General features: G+C 42.2%; 1 protein-coding gene across 1 annotated transcript in view; it reads right to left on the reverse strand.

Moving 5' to 3' along the window:
• The window catches only part of LOC124775408 (bone morphogenetic protein 8B-like), a 151,032-nt gene that overhangs the window by 12,641 nt on the left and 123,551 nt on the right, over positions 1-14,840 (reverse strand). The window contains exon 5 of the mRNA XM_047250241.1: positions 10,417-10,642. Coding sequence (XP_047106197.1) covers positions 10,417-10,642 — 226 coding nt within the window. The remainder of the gene's footprint in view (positions 1-10,416; positions 10,643-14,840) is intronic.

Below are 14,840 nucleotides of genomic sequence, written 5' to 3' on the forward strand. Positions count from 1 at the left end.
AATACGTAAGAAATAGACCTCTTGAAACAAATAGCCGCAGCAAACGTTTACACAAGACTTTTTTTCAAGCGACCATATATTAAGATAAAGGAAAAAGAAGAACGTAAACACTCAAGATCACAAGAGATAACAAAGAATAACAAAAATTTTGTCCGGAGGACATATCATGGAAAAATTTTTCAACAGCTGTTAAGAACACAACCGTCAGATGCGGCTTTCAAATAAACTATACTCTGAAACTAAGGCTTGGATACAAGATAGGCAACAAACATAGTAAATTTTCAAATTCAGTCGTCTACAAAATATATTGTGATGAATGTGACACATTTTATATTGGACAGACGGGTAGAAATTTTAATGTAGGATTCAGGGAACATCCACATCCACAGAAAAAAAAACTGCGGTCGGCCTACATTTTACTGACCACAAGGAGTATATCGTAACCGACATAGATAGCGACATGCAAGTCCTGCATACTGCAGCGAGGGGCCGCCTATTGAAACTTCTGGAGAAAATAGAGCTTTGTGGGTACAAGAAACGCCGTCCCACTAAAATTATTAATGAAAAAACGAATTCATATTGCTCATTAACTGACTGAAACATCTCGTTTTCGGTGAAAGTGGTGAAAGTCTAGCTAAAAAGAGCAAGTTATTCAAATCAGCGTAACTGTTCGAATTGGTCACGATTAACATCCATTCACAGGCGATGGCGCTGAGGTTTATATACGACAGCAAGTCTTCGATCTGTCCATCATTTGGGTCGATCTGCGTTGAGATACTTTCTGACATGATTATGGTTCTGGGGTGAGGCACCATCTTGTTGAAGGTAGAACTATTCGTCGCTGTACAACTCACGGATGGCTGATAAAATAGATATCTCAAACTTCTCTAGGTACACCTCTTCGGTAACTGTGCCGTCACAGAAGAACGGCCCAGTAAAACACCGATAAGGTAATTCACACCTCCATTCATTCCTGGTAAATACACGGCTTTGTTCACATTGATGCGCGGATTTGCGGTGCTCAATAGACACACATCGTGGCGGTTTGCTGTACCAATTAGTTTCAGTTGCGCCTCATCGGACCACACAGTCATCTCTGCAGACACTTTATTGTTGTGCACCTTACCATTAAACCATTTCCAGTTCTCCAGTTTACGAGCTGGGTCGTCCACGTTCACTGTGTGTAGCAATACAGGGATGTAGCACTTAAAAGTTTGCAGTCTTCAAATGCTCTGAACACTTAAGCGACTCAACCTGGTTTCACGCACACTCTGTCTCACAAACTTCTGAGATGAAAGAGCGATTGTTGTAACACAGGGCGAGGGAAGGCCCGTTTCTGTTACATGACGTCCAGATCGTTGTTCGCGTACATCTGTGGCAAAGCTTTCGACTTCAAATTTGTCTCGAATGAGGGCAATTGTTGCTCGTGTCGATGGCTCTATTTGAAACCAGTTTCACCGTTGGCGTTGAACCTCATTAATGCTTTCGTACCACTTCAAAACCGTCTTCCTCTCATAAAATGTCGGTCTTGCACCAACCATATTTACTCACGTAACTGAAAACAAAACAAAACAACGATTATATGGCTATCAAGTACTTCGGTAACTCAAAGTCGCAGTAGGGAACGTCTGCCAACTGATACTGTCATCATCTCAGTCCCAGTGTGATGCAGAACCCAACTAGCATCCTACAGTTTAATTGAAAAGCTCAGCTACAATATAGTTTCTGGAAGACAGTCAAAACGAGAGAATAAAAATGTCCACAACTCAAAGAAATGAAACAAACCAGTTTTCACGGTATCAGTACGGGCTAATCTTACTTTAACAAGCGTAATTGCATCATAGTAGTCCTGTGGGATGCAGAACATGCTGATTAATTTCGATTGTATATTACTTTCTCAACATCGACATTTGGGCCCATAGAGATTGGCGAAGCTGTGTTTCTGATGTGGAAATATGGCAAAAACTCCACGTTCCATGTGCAGGTGTGGAGTTACACCAACTGTTTCCTGACACTACATCCTACGAGGAGGAGCTGCAGCAGGTCGCTCTCTGACAGTGGAATTTGGTGAAAGAAAGGCGAAAAGAAATGGATGCTTGTTTTGTCTTAGGCGCCAACATCCAGTAGTTTCCAGGAAAACGTCAAAGTTTTGATGGAACTACATCAGTTTTCACGCGTGGTGTTATACCAACTGAGTTGACAGCGTAGTGGCTAATAGAACAGGATCATATTTTTGCGCTCCGCGTTCAAATCTAGTCTTTTTTTTTTTACTGTTGCGAAAGTATATAAAGTCAGTGATATCAGTATTTTTGTGACATAGGGAAATACAATGGGATTATTTACAAAGTAAATCAACATTACAAATATTATTAAAATTAAATTTTATCGTAACAAAACTTATGTAACTAACAGTAGTCGAAAATGATTAACATGTGTGTTCTAGTGCGTACGTCTTTTTATTTGATTTTTACTTTTATACTAAAAGAGAACCATTGTATTCCGCAACGTGATAGTTATCATAAAACGTTCAAAGCATAAAAAGTTGAAGCAACACCAACAACTTGCGAAGGCACGCATGCCACGGACATATTCTGTAATGTGGATATCATTAGGGAAAGCAACTTCATTAATGTTCTAAATACCACGCTGCCTGGCGTAATTTCGCGGGAAACCAAGCATACCAAAGCATTTTCCCGAAAACTGGAGCCTGCAGTTGAGTACGGATCCAGGCGTATATTTTATCAATGGCATCGTTGCTCCCTGTGATTGCTGTTTGCTGCACTATGAGAATAGGACACTTTTCCAATGTTCGAGTGTAATTCTTCTCCCGTCAGAAAAGAAAACGTCGTGGGGTTGACAGAATGGCATACACATTGTCGGAATCAATTTTAATGAGCACGTCGATAATCCGATAATCGATAATAATCGACAACCGTGCTGTCGTATGAGGAGGGATAGCTTTGCCGGTCACATGAGACATTAATGTACAGAAACGGCTCCACTTTTAGGGTTCCTAGCCGCAACCAATAAAAACAAGTTGAAATTTGTTTCACGTACTAAGGTCTTCGGGCGCTTGGCGATATAAATAATTTAAGTTTCTAAGCCAATGCAATCAGAAGATACTGCCTTATACGTCACATATTCTGATACTCGCAAACTCATTCACAAAAACCTATAGATGAACTATTTATGAATACGTCGGCCGTGGGGCTCTAGCGGTCAAGCGTGCGCCTGGTACCAGAATCTCGGTGGCACCACGGATTTTTCAGTCTTCGTTTGAACCGGGTCTTCCCCTCTCAACGATGCGAGGAATCGCCAGAAACAGCACGAGTTTCGGATTCTACGTTAAACTGTAGGTTTCCTTTCCCCTGTTGGATAACTGGGGTAGGTTAGGGACACGCAAGTCGCCAAACTGACGTCCAATGGAAAGACTTGCATCAGGCAATTCAGTCAGACCAAATTATTGTTATTATCTACATATATAAAATTAAGTTTGTACAGAACCCACAGAGCGTGATTACTACTCGCATTTGTTCGGCTTTTTACGTAGAGTCTTAAAACTTTGTTCAAGAGCTGACGATAGATTTCTTTGTTTCAGTTGGGCGACAGCTATTTCTGTAACTTTCTAAACTCAAAACTATAATATTCTCTTGCTAGAGATGAGATTAATACTGATTTATCCGTACTTATAACTAAATTAGGATTTAACTCAGGAGTTATAGTGAAAATTTGAAGTTAAAATAATGTTGCTGTTTGCAATAATTCGTCATATTTAAGCTTGTCATTGGTGCTGATTTATTTGATGTCACGATACTGCCAAATTCTGTGTTCTGCCCTCGAATGAATTGCGCCAGGTGTTTCAGGTTTGGAATTCAAAAATTTTGACAGGAATGAGCTGCTACAGCAGTTGCCCACTGTCTCAACGATCGTGCAGTAGTCACGTCTCCTTCATTTATTTCATTATAACCGATGTTTTTGGAACGTCTGCAACTGTGTCATTCATGATTTCAATAATGAAAACCTGCAACAGTTACTTATTGTTTCACGCTTAGCACAACGCTTTTCGAGACTTTATTCTCATTTTCAAGTGCATTTGTTTACATAAATATTTTTTGTGACGTTTGCAAGTGTGATTTTCTGCCTCAGTTTGTCTAAGAAAAATACCACCTCTAACATTAACGTATAAACATTCCAAGATTCATTTTTATCCGATACTCCGATTACAGCATAACCTCAAGAAGATGATTACAGTGCAAGAGAGGTAGAAAATCACATACGCAAACGTCACAAAATACATTTATGTAAACAATTGCCCTTGAAAATGACAATAAATTCTTGAAACGCTTAGTGCTAAGTATAAAAAAATAAGTAACTGATGCAGTTTTTCATTACTTAGAACACATGCCCGTTGTTTCCAGCTTCTGTAAAACGATCGAACACCCACGAATCGATCATTTTATGTTTATCTCGATCAGTCCTCTGCTTGTCACATGACCCTCCCTCGCTATAGCTATTTTGTACTTTCTTGAACTTGATTCAATCTCTTCCTGCACGTCTAGCAGCGGTCCGCCCTGCAAAAAGTGGTTATTCAGGTTTTCGACTCGTGGTCACATTAATGTGACTGAGCAGCATATAGGTTTGTGATGACAAAACCTAATTTTAATAATATTTGAAATGCTGATTATTTTGTAAATATCAGTAATTGCATCGTATTTCTCGATGTTAGTGTTTATCGCCCCGTCGACAACGGGGTCATTAGAGACAGAGCACAACCTCGGATTGGGGAAGGACGGAGAAAGAAAGCGGCCGTCGCCTTTCGATGGAACCACCCCGCCGGCCGCGGTGGCCGAGCGGTTCTAGGCGCTTCAGTCCGGAGCCGCGCGACTGCTACGGTCGCAGATTCGAATCCTGCCTCGGGCATGGCTGTGTGTGATGTCCTTAGGTTAGTTAGGTTTAAGTAGTTCTAAGTTCTAGGGGACTGATGACCTCAGATGTTAAGTCCCATAGTGCTCAGAGCCATTTGAACCATTTTTTTGGAACCACGCCGACATTTGCCTTAAGCGACTTAGGGAAATCAGAGAAAACGTAAATCAGAATGGCCAGACGCGGGTTTAAACAGTCGTCCTCCCAAATGCGAGACCAGTATGCTAACCACAGCGCTACCCCCGCTCCGTGTATTTAAAACAAAAATATTGATGTCATTGATGTCGCATACTTACACAACAACAAAAGGAGAAGAATAACAACACAAGCTTGGATTTGAACACGAAACTCAAAAACTTGAACTTGTGCTGTTAGGCACTATGCTACCAAATCAGTTGGTATAACGCCACGTGCGAAAACTGTTGCAGTTGCATCAAGATTTTGACTGTCGTTTTCTCGGAAACTATTGAGTGTTGGTACCTGAGACAAACCAAGTGTCCATTTATTTTCGCCTCTCTTTCAACAAGAGAAGTTTCGCCTCTGTCAGAGAGCGAACTATTGTTGATCCTTGTAAGATGAGTATCAGGAAACTGCCGACGTAACTCCACAGCGATGCCTGGAACATGGAGTTCTTGCCGCAGTTCTGCACCAAAAATATATCTCAACCATTTCCTACGGGCCCCAAGTTTTGATTTTGACAAACTAATACACTATTGAAATTAATCAATATGCCCTGTATCCCTCAGGACGACTACGATGTAATTAGGCATGTTCAAGTAAGATTAACCAGTACTGATTCTGTGGAAACAGAGTTTTTCATTTTGTGTGATTTTGAGAATTTTTTAATTATCCTGTTCTGACTGTCTTCCTGTAACTATATTAACGCTGAGCTTTCGGTGAAATTGTAGGATGCTAGTCGGGGATTGCATCGCACTGGGATTGGAATGATGACAGTATCGGGTGGCCGACACTCCCCAGTGCGACTTCGAGTTACAAAAGTGCTTAAAACAACTCTAAAAGATCTTCAGTTACACATATTTGGCGCGTGTTAGGTGTGCAGGGGTAATTTAAAAAGGGAAATAATTACGGGAGAAATGATTTACGTTTCAACTCGAAATGTTTAATTTATTTCATCAACCTCATTTCATCTAAATTCGTTGCATTACCAATGCAACTTTTTCAAGTTATTTCACGGTGATATAAAGACCGTATTTATGTGAGCCTCAACTTTTTAGCCAAGCAAGAGCCGATGAGCAGTTGACTCAGGAGACAAATTGATGTGTGCAGTAATTTTCTTGGAAGCGTTATTAAGCCTTCATATAATCTCCAAGATGAAATGAAGTTACAGTTAGCTTTGTCCACTTAGTCAGATCCGGCAACAAGTGCCGTAAGATTTAAAACAGCAGTCTCTTTTAATTACACCTCGATAATTCACATGTGAATGTTGTGATAGCCTAGAGGGGTCGTTAATGTGGAACAGCAGAGAAGTAAACTACAAGCAAAATGAGCCAACTGCGAGATACTGCATAGTAATTCAGCCCATGCTCGCCTAGGGTAACCTCTTCTTGTTATTTTGGTTCTTCGCTGTCTTAAGTTGTCTGAAAATTGACAAGGTCATTCATCGGGCGCTTTTTGCTGTTATTGACAAAGTATCACCATCAGTTATATTGTAATGTTTACGAATGGGTGATACTTTCCATCTCATTGGTTTTTATAAAGTGAATGGCTGTTTTGTTTAAGACTGACATATTCAACACATTACTGTCTGCATTTTTGTTCCTTGCATCGCATTACCATCGCAACTGCTTCTCCATTCATGTTGTCAGAATCTGGAATCGAGCTTGCACTGCAATGATTCACTTGTTAATTATTCTTGCAGTTTGTGAATCCTAGTTTTAGCCTTTGAGAAAAATTTTCTTGCACAGTTTGCTTTTGCGATTTGAAACTATATGTTATTGACAGCATATGAAATTTGATTACCAAACGGGAACATCCACAAAAAGTGTTATGCTGTCTTTTCATTTGTGTTATTATTACACATGGTGTCAATGCAAGCTTTTATAAGGAAAACTGTTTTCAATTATATAATATTAAAATGAATGTTATTTACTCATAATGTTAATATTGTCTGGTGATACTAAAAATGCAAATTACTTCCAGCGAGTGAGTTTTTTAGTCTGTGGTGTGCTTAAGGCGGAAAAACAAAAATATTTACAACATCTATAGAAGAGGAGAACCGTCGAAACCATTTTCCGTGCTCTTTACTTAATGATGTTTGAGTTGAAGTCAGACATCTGGATGTTATTCGTAACTACGTTTTAGGAGGAAATATAGTTACAGAAATGCGAATAAAACTCATTGACCTCTATTAGGTATTTCTGCTCCTAGACAATGCAGCTGTAGCCGGCGACACCGTGCTTCGAATGACGAGCTCCCCCCAGTTCCGGCCAGCTGAAGATTCATATGTGACCCTCGATTTACTTCCTGGTTTCATTGAGAATTATTCTGGTAGTTGTATATTTTCTTGACATTTAGATTAAGTATTCTGAATTACTCTCACATAAGGATTGACATAAAGGTAGCAAATTCATGATTTTAAGTCGAGGAAGCTCGTTCCAGCAGACTTTACATCTTACTTTGCGAATTATCTCTCTTAGCCATCTTTGGAACAATAGGGGAGCTCTGTCTGACGCAGTTTTACGCTAGCTTAGCGTAAAGTGATCGCCCTTCAAGTGGAAAACTGTGTTAGTTTCGGTTCTGATTTCGCCTGTTCCTGTTCTGTACTCGTAAAAGAGCCGGTAGCAGGCAGGCCAGTAAAGAAATGCTAAGACAACTTCTCCCCTGTAAGTTTTGTTGCTACCTTGATTCTGTACCCTGTACATTTAAATGCGAATAACGTCTTGAACTGCACACTTGTTAGTGCGAGATTTTCCTGCTTCTGCAATTATATTGACTTAATTGTGCCACCGAATGATTTCTTAAGTGGAATTTGTTACGTATCTGCTCCTGCTGCTACTTTTGCATACCTTTGTGTTAGTCCTGTAACACTACTTCAGTTTCACTATGGTGAACTGAACGTGGTCACATGCCGTTTCAAGCTGGAAGTGCGTATAAACCTGATAATTCCTGATTATTTTGGATACTTTGTTTCATCAAAAAAGACTTATTTCGTAAAGTTATTGTGATCATTTGTAATTCATTTGTTTTAGAGCGGTGCATATTAAATAGCCTTTTTTATTAGTTTGTTGAACACAGCAGATAAGCATAAGAGATAAATAAATCACCAGCTGTTAGTCTCCCACATAATCTAAAACAGCCTCACAATGTTGGCATAGTTTTTAGACTTCACACCTATAGGCAATATGTAGGTAGCACTTCGTCTCCTTCATATTATCCTGTGTTAAGAGACAGTAAAGCGGTGCAGTTAAACATAACGACGAGGCGAAGAGTCTCGCGAATTGTTCAACCGACTGTACGTCGTAGACACTTATTTGGGAGCTGGCAGTTGCAATTTTAACTAATATCTTTCTGTAGATATAATTTTATGCTCCAGCTCTAATTCAGTTACATTTTTAACTCGTCCTGTTTTGACACGTGTAGAGTTTTATACACTGAGCTGACAAAAGTAATTGGATAGCGATAAGCTCATATTCAGATAGTCTTAGTATCACGTACTCAAGGTATACATTGACGGAATTGTTATTTGTACTCAGGTGACTCATAAGAAAATGTGTCCGACGTCATTAGGCCGCATGACGGGAATGAACCTACTTTGAACGCTGATTGGTAGTTGGAGCTAGATCCATGGGACACTCCATTTCGGGAATCGTTACGGAATTCAATATTCCGAGGTTCGCAGCTTCAAGAGTGTCCCGAGAACACCAAATTTCAGGCATCATCTCTCACCATGGACACCGCAGTGGCCGATAGCCTTCCCTTAACGACTGGGAGTGACTACGTTTGCGTAGAGTTGTCGGTGCTAACGACAAGCAACACAACGTGAAATAACCGCAGAAATCAATGTGAGACGTACAACGAACGTATCATTTAGGACACTGCGGTGAAATTTTGTGTTAATGGGCTATGGCAGCAGACGACCGACGCGAATACGTTTACGAACAGCACAAAATCGCATGCAGCCCCTCTTCTGCACTCTTGACCATTTCGTTTGGACACTAGACGACTTGAAAACCGTGGCCTATTCAGATGAGTCCCGATATGAGATGGGAAGAGCTGATGGTAGAGTTAGAGTGTGGTGCAGCTCGACGAAGCCATGAACGCAGCTGGTCGCTGTAGCCGAGCGGTTGTAGGTGCTTCAGTCCGGAACCGCGCTGCTGCTGCGGTCGCTGGTTCGAATCCTGCCTCGGGCATGGATGTTTGTGATGTTCTTAGGTTTAAGTAGTTCTAAGTCTAGGGGACTGACAACCTGAGATGTGAAGTCCCATAGTGCTTAGAGCCATTTGAACCATGAACGCAAGTTGTAAACGCGCTACTGTGCAAGCTGGTAGTGACTCCGTAATGGTGCGGGCTTCTTTTTTTACGTGGAATGCACTGTGTGCTGGTTATGTTCGGATACTTGGTGACAATTTGCAGCCCTTTATGATCTTCCTGATCCCACACAATGTCGGAATTTTTATGGATGACAATGCGCCATGTCACTTGGCCACAGTTGTTCGTGATTGGTGTGAAGAACATTTCGAATGAGTGATGTGGCCACCCGAATCGCCCGACATGAATCCCATCGAACAATCGAGAGGTCAGTTCGTGTACAAATCCTGCCTCGATAATACCTTCGCCATTCTGGACAGCTAAGAGGCAGCGTGGCTCAGTATTTCTGCAGGGGCTTCCAACGACTAGTTCACTCCATGCCGTGTCGAGTTGCTGCACTACTCTGGACAAAAGGAGCTCCGGCACGGTGTTAGGAGGTCTCCCATGACTTTTATCATCTTATTGTACGACTTATAAGCTGGCTTTTTTGCACGCCTTCTTAAACCGTGCTTACAATCCGCAACGCCTAACGGCGAAGCCCTTCAACTGTTTGTGGTGCAGCTGTAAGCAAAGTGTGCTAACGGCGGCCCTAGACCACTGGCCATGAGTATTCATTGCAGTATTATAATGGTTTTATCTCTTACGACGATGCCAATCATATGCAAAAAATTTGTTTGCTGCATTTACTAGGTCTGAGGAGGCAGGTATGTTATTTGTCAGATGCTGCTCAGATGATTTGAATCAATACTACTACTTATACGTTGTAACCTATCTTACTAATAAATACGCACGTCCTTTCTTTTTTAGATTAATCTGACGATATTCGTAATGATCTAAACGTGTATTTGAATTAAGTAAAGAAATTTGCAATCAGAGTGTGTTAGTTTCAATAATCTTTTTTGGTGACTAGTCGCAGGGGAAAATTGAGGGTATATTGATAGCGTTCACTGATGCATTAAAAACTATGGAAGAAACATAGTAAATACTTTTTAATGATTGTCGCACCCTTTGGGGGAGAGAATCCACGAGTTCCAGCCGATGCGCTCGAAGTCTACGTAGAGAGGATGCCTGGCGCACTCTGCAGGCCCGACGGTGGCGTTGGCCGGCCTGGCCGCGGGCAGCGTGCCGTCCTCCACAGAGCGCCGCCGCCGACGCCGCAGCCGCTGCTCCGCCGTGGTCTCCTCTTCTGCCCCACTGACGTCCTCTGTCTCTTCGTAGTCGTACACTCCGCCTGAGGACAAGTGTCCACGACGCACATTAACGCTCTTGTTGTCTGGAAAAATCATTCTATGAAAAAGTGCAGTGTGTACAATTAAAAACTCGCTGCTCTATGTGGCAATAGTCACTGTGAAAGTCGCTTTCATGGGGGTTAAGTCGTCCAAACATTTGCAACCGATTGCAAAGCAGGCGTGATGGAGTGATCTCTCGCGTTTGCAATTTAAATGCTGTAATACATCTGTGGACGATACGAATCCTTTTTACACTGCCTGACATGGTCGGATGTCACTGTAATTTCGTACCGTATGCAACATGAGTGGGTATGGAAATGAGCGGAACTGAATTTCCCTTTAACAGATAGACCGGCCAAAAGGGTGCATTGATGTTGTTCGTATTTAGCATTCTTACCAGGGCTGGTAAGTTACACAAGGGGTGTGAGCAGCGTCAGATGTTGAGTGAATATTGCGAATGTTACAGAGATGCCGCGTACTCGTACGAGGCAGCTTTATCAGCACCTGACATAGTTTGAAAGGGGCCGCATTGCAGGTTTCCATTTGGCCTCCTGGTCGAATCGTCCGCTATTTAGATTTGTGGGGCATTTGGAAGTGGTGCCAATTTTCGACATGGCATGTATCTCTATGAACTGTCTGCGTGACGTTGATGTACTCCTGTGGCCAGCAAAATTCCCAGATCTGTTCCCAGTAGAACATGGACGGGACCAACTTGGACGTCAACTCTGTCCCAGGATATCAAGGAATAGACGCAACAGTTGTGGGCCAGCTTGCGTCAGGGAGGTATATAACGGCTTTCTGACACCCTTCCCAACCGACTCAGTGCATGCATTGTTGACAGAGGGGGTGCAATGCCATAGTAATAAGTGCAATCATACCACCAAGTTCTGTGTTAATTTTACTCGATTCTGTAATCACCGAAATAACATAATTTACGCTGTCATTCCGTGAAGCTACAATTCGTTTCTTTCTCCCTTTCTGGGTGCTTCAATTTTTCGTCAGGCTGTGCATTACATAAAAATGCCGTTTCTCGTTGATCGTTTCTGTAGTTACCTTGTCATTCGATAGTATTCTAACTTGGCATTGTCACTGAAATGTATATCGTTACTCGTCGGTCCTGATCATTTCTCTTGCAATGTGGACGAACCACGAGGCTCTTCAAACTTTTAACTTCAAATCGTTATTTCTGTAAATGACGCTCATTAGTCAACGTATTGTACTCTTAGACTACATTTCATTAAGAGCCAAACGTGAAACGATTCCCTGTAGCGGAGCAACGACCGTGTACGACGGGCAGCCTGAATGCGGTTTTTAGGCTATTCTCCACGCTCACTTCGGCAAATGCTCGGCTGGTCCCCAATATTAGCCTATGAAAATTCAATACAAGAACAGTTATAATGTGATAACACACAGAACAAAATTATATGACTTACAGAAAGAGGACGCAAACGAATTCCCTCCTTTAGATTACCTGGCACCACAACGTTAAAATAAAAGTAAGATTGACAAATCATGAAAGCAGCGGATCCTGTTCGACAGGATGACCGCTAGGAAAGAGAGAGAGAGAGAGGGGGGGGGGGGGGCTAGGGAGGAACTACATTTAACCTTGTTTGGTAAACGTTTATTCTTGCTTCGATACTTAGAAACAATAGTGTCTTTAGTAAATAGCTTTCTCAATACATTTAATACGAAACGTGAACTATCTTCTCTGTTGCGTCTGCGGAGACATCATACATGATGGATAATTATAATTGTAGAAGACTTGACTGTCAAAAAAAAAGTTCAATGTGTGTGAATTCCTAAGGGACCAAACTGCTGAGGTCATGGGTCTCTAGACTTGTACACTACTTAAACTAACTTATGCTACGAACAACACACACACACACACACACACACACACACACACACACACACACACACACATGCCCAAGGGAGGACTCGAACCTCCGGTGAGAGGGGCCACGCAATCCGTGACATGGCGCCTCTAACCGCACGGCTACTCCGCGCGGGCCTGACTGTCGCTGTATAAATTAATTACCCTACAAAATCAGTAGTCGGAAATTAGAATGATAGTACACTTATCTTCGCTTAGCCTCAGAGTACAGCAGAAGCGAAACTAATGAATTTGCCAACACCATTTCCTTACTCTATCATTTTCGTGTCATAGTGTGCTACAATCTACAATGTAACACCGCAAGATGCTTTAGGGTGTGTGGCGGACGGTATATCCTGCGTCGCTATCATTTCTCGTGTTCTGTTGTTTAATGGTTCGCGGGAAGAACGACTGTCCGGAAGCATACCTATGAGCTCGAATTACTCTGATTTTGCCTTTACTCTGAGAGACTACCAATTTTTAAGTTTTAGAAAAGTGATATGTCAGTTGCGATACCAGACTATTTTATTTGTTTTTTAACCTGTGCTGTAGTTGTCCGCTGCAGTAGACAGCTGTTATTGTCACTTCTTTGGCGTTTTTAACCAACCCTGAGGCTGCAGATGCATGCAGGACACAGCACCTGTACGGAGTATATACTGAAGTGGACTACATGCAATTGCAGCAGCCTCAGAACTGATCAAAAGCGCCAAAGAAGCGACATTAACAGCCGTCCGTGTCAATGGACACCTGCTCCACACGGTTAAGTTAATTGAAGTTAGTGTCGTACTTTTAAAATACACTCGTGTGCAAAACGTACGGTCGAAAATAACTTTCGCATGATGTGTCACTGCCAAGTAACACAGCTCGATAAGATTTGGAATATGCAGAGAAAGAACTGCTGCAGTGTAGCACAAAAGGTAACAAATAAATACAAGTTGAGACGAACAGAAATGAGACTTTCATTCAAAGACGATAATTACAATGAATCACCGTGATTTAAGATGATCCTCTGGTCCCTACAAAAGATGGGACATGATTCTAAATAGGGTGTGTGATCACCTCGGGCGCCAGTGCACGCTCTGCAGTGTACTCCCATGCTGGGCACAAGGTTGGTAAGGAGTTCTTGTGGTAGGCCGTTCCATTCCTCCACCTGCGCGGTTGACAATAATATTGCAAGATCGTCGTTGGTGCTAATGGATGCAGGGCGTCTCCCCAACGCATTCCATCCATGCTCTATGGGTTTTAAAGCGGGGAACGAGTAGACCAGTCCTTTCGCCAAATATCCTCTAGTTCTAAGAGCTTCTCCACCTGCTGTTGCGCATTGTCCTTCATAAAAATTAAGTCAGGAGCGAATGCGCCCCTGAAAAGACGGGCATGGGGAACTAGTATAATAATGTTGTACGCCCGTGCAACATTATGCCTCTCCCCACCATAACACCTGGACGACCCTGTCGTGTTCGACAGCGCTGGACGTGCCCTCATATGGCGATAAGTTTGAACATGAAATGCACCCAGAACATCGTCGAACATGATCGTTTTGGTGGTCTAGGTATTATGGTATGGGAAGACATAATGTTGCATCGCCGTACTCACCTGCAAATCTTTGAATACGGTACACTCACCGGTCGATGTTGTTGTGACACTGTACCCCGTCTCCTTGAGCGTATTTAAATGGATGGATTCAGCTGTGACATTACTTTATGGATGACAATGCGCGACCGCTTCGAACAGTGCAGGTGAATGAGCTGTTAGAACGAGAGAGGGCTCGGCGAACGGACTGCTCTGCCGGTTTCCCCGTCTTAAACCCCTCCGAGCACTTGTGGGATCAGTTGGGGAGAAGTCCTGCAGCACGTCTTCATGCACCAGCGACCACCCAGCAGTTGTCATCGGCGCTGGTGGAGGAATGGAATGTCCTGCCATATGCTCCTTATGAACCGTGTAGCCAGCAGGAAAGCACATCGTGGAGCATGCATTGCCCTACTCGTTAATCATACACACTATTAAGAACCATGTCCCGCCGTTTGTAATGTCCAGGGGACTACCATGAATCGTGGTGGCTTCAGGGTAAATATTGTCTTTGAATTTCGTCTCATTGCATACTATTTCAATTAGTAATGTACTACAACATAGAAATATGTTAAATGCGGTTGACATGATTTACAGAAATGAGAAAACGTGCATGTAAATGAAGTTTCTAATTATCAAGTAGCAGAAATGTGCTACTTTCTACGATCGTCTATCAGATACCCTATTATAATGTTAGATATATTTTAATCTATAAACAGAAGCTGGTTTTCTTATAACCGTTGTTATTCGAAGGTAATATG

The sequence above is a fragment of the Schistocerca piceifrons genome, chromosome 2, assembly GCF_021461385.2.
Source record: "Schistocerca piceifrons isolate TAMUIC-IGC-003096 chromosome 2, iqSchPice1.1, whole genome shotgun sequence".
Taxonomy (NCBI): domain Eukaryota; kingdom Metazoa; phylum Arthropoda; class Insecta; order Orthoptera; family Acrididae; genus Schistocerca; species Schistocerca piceifrons.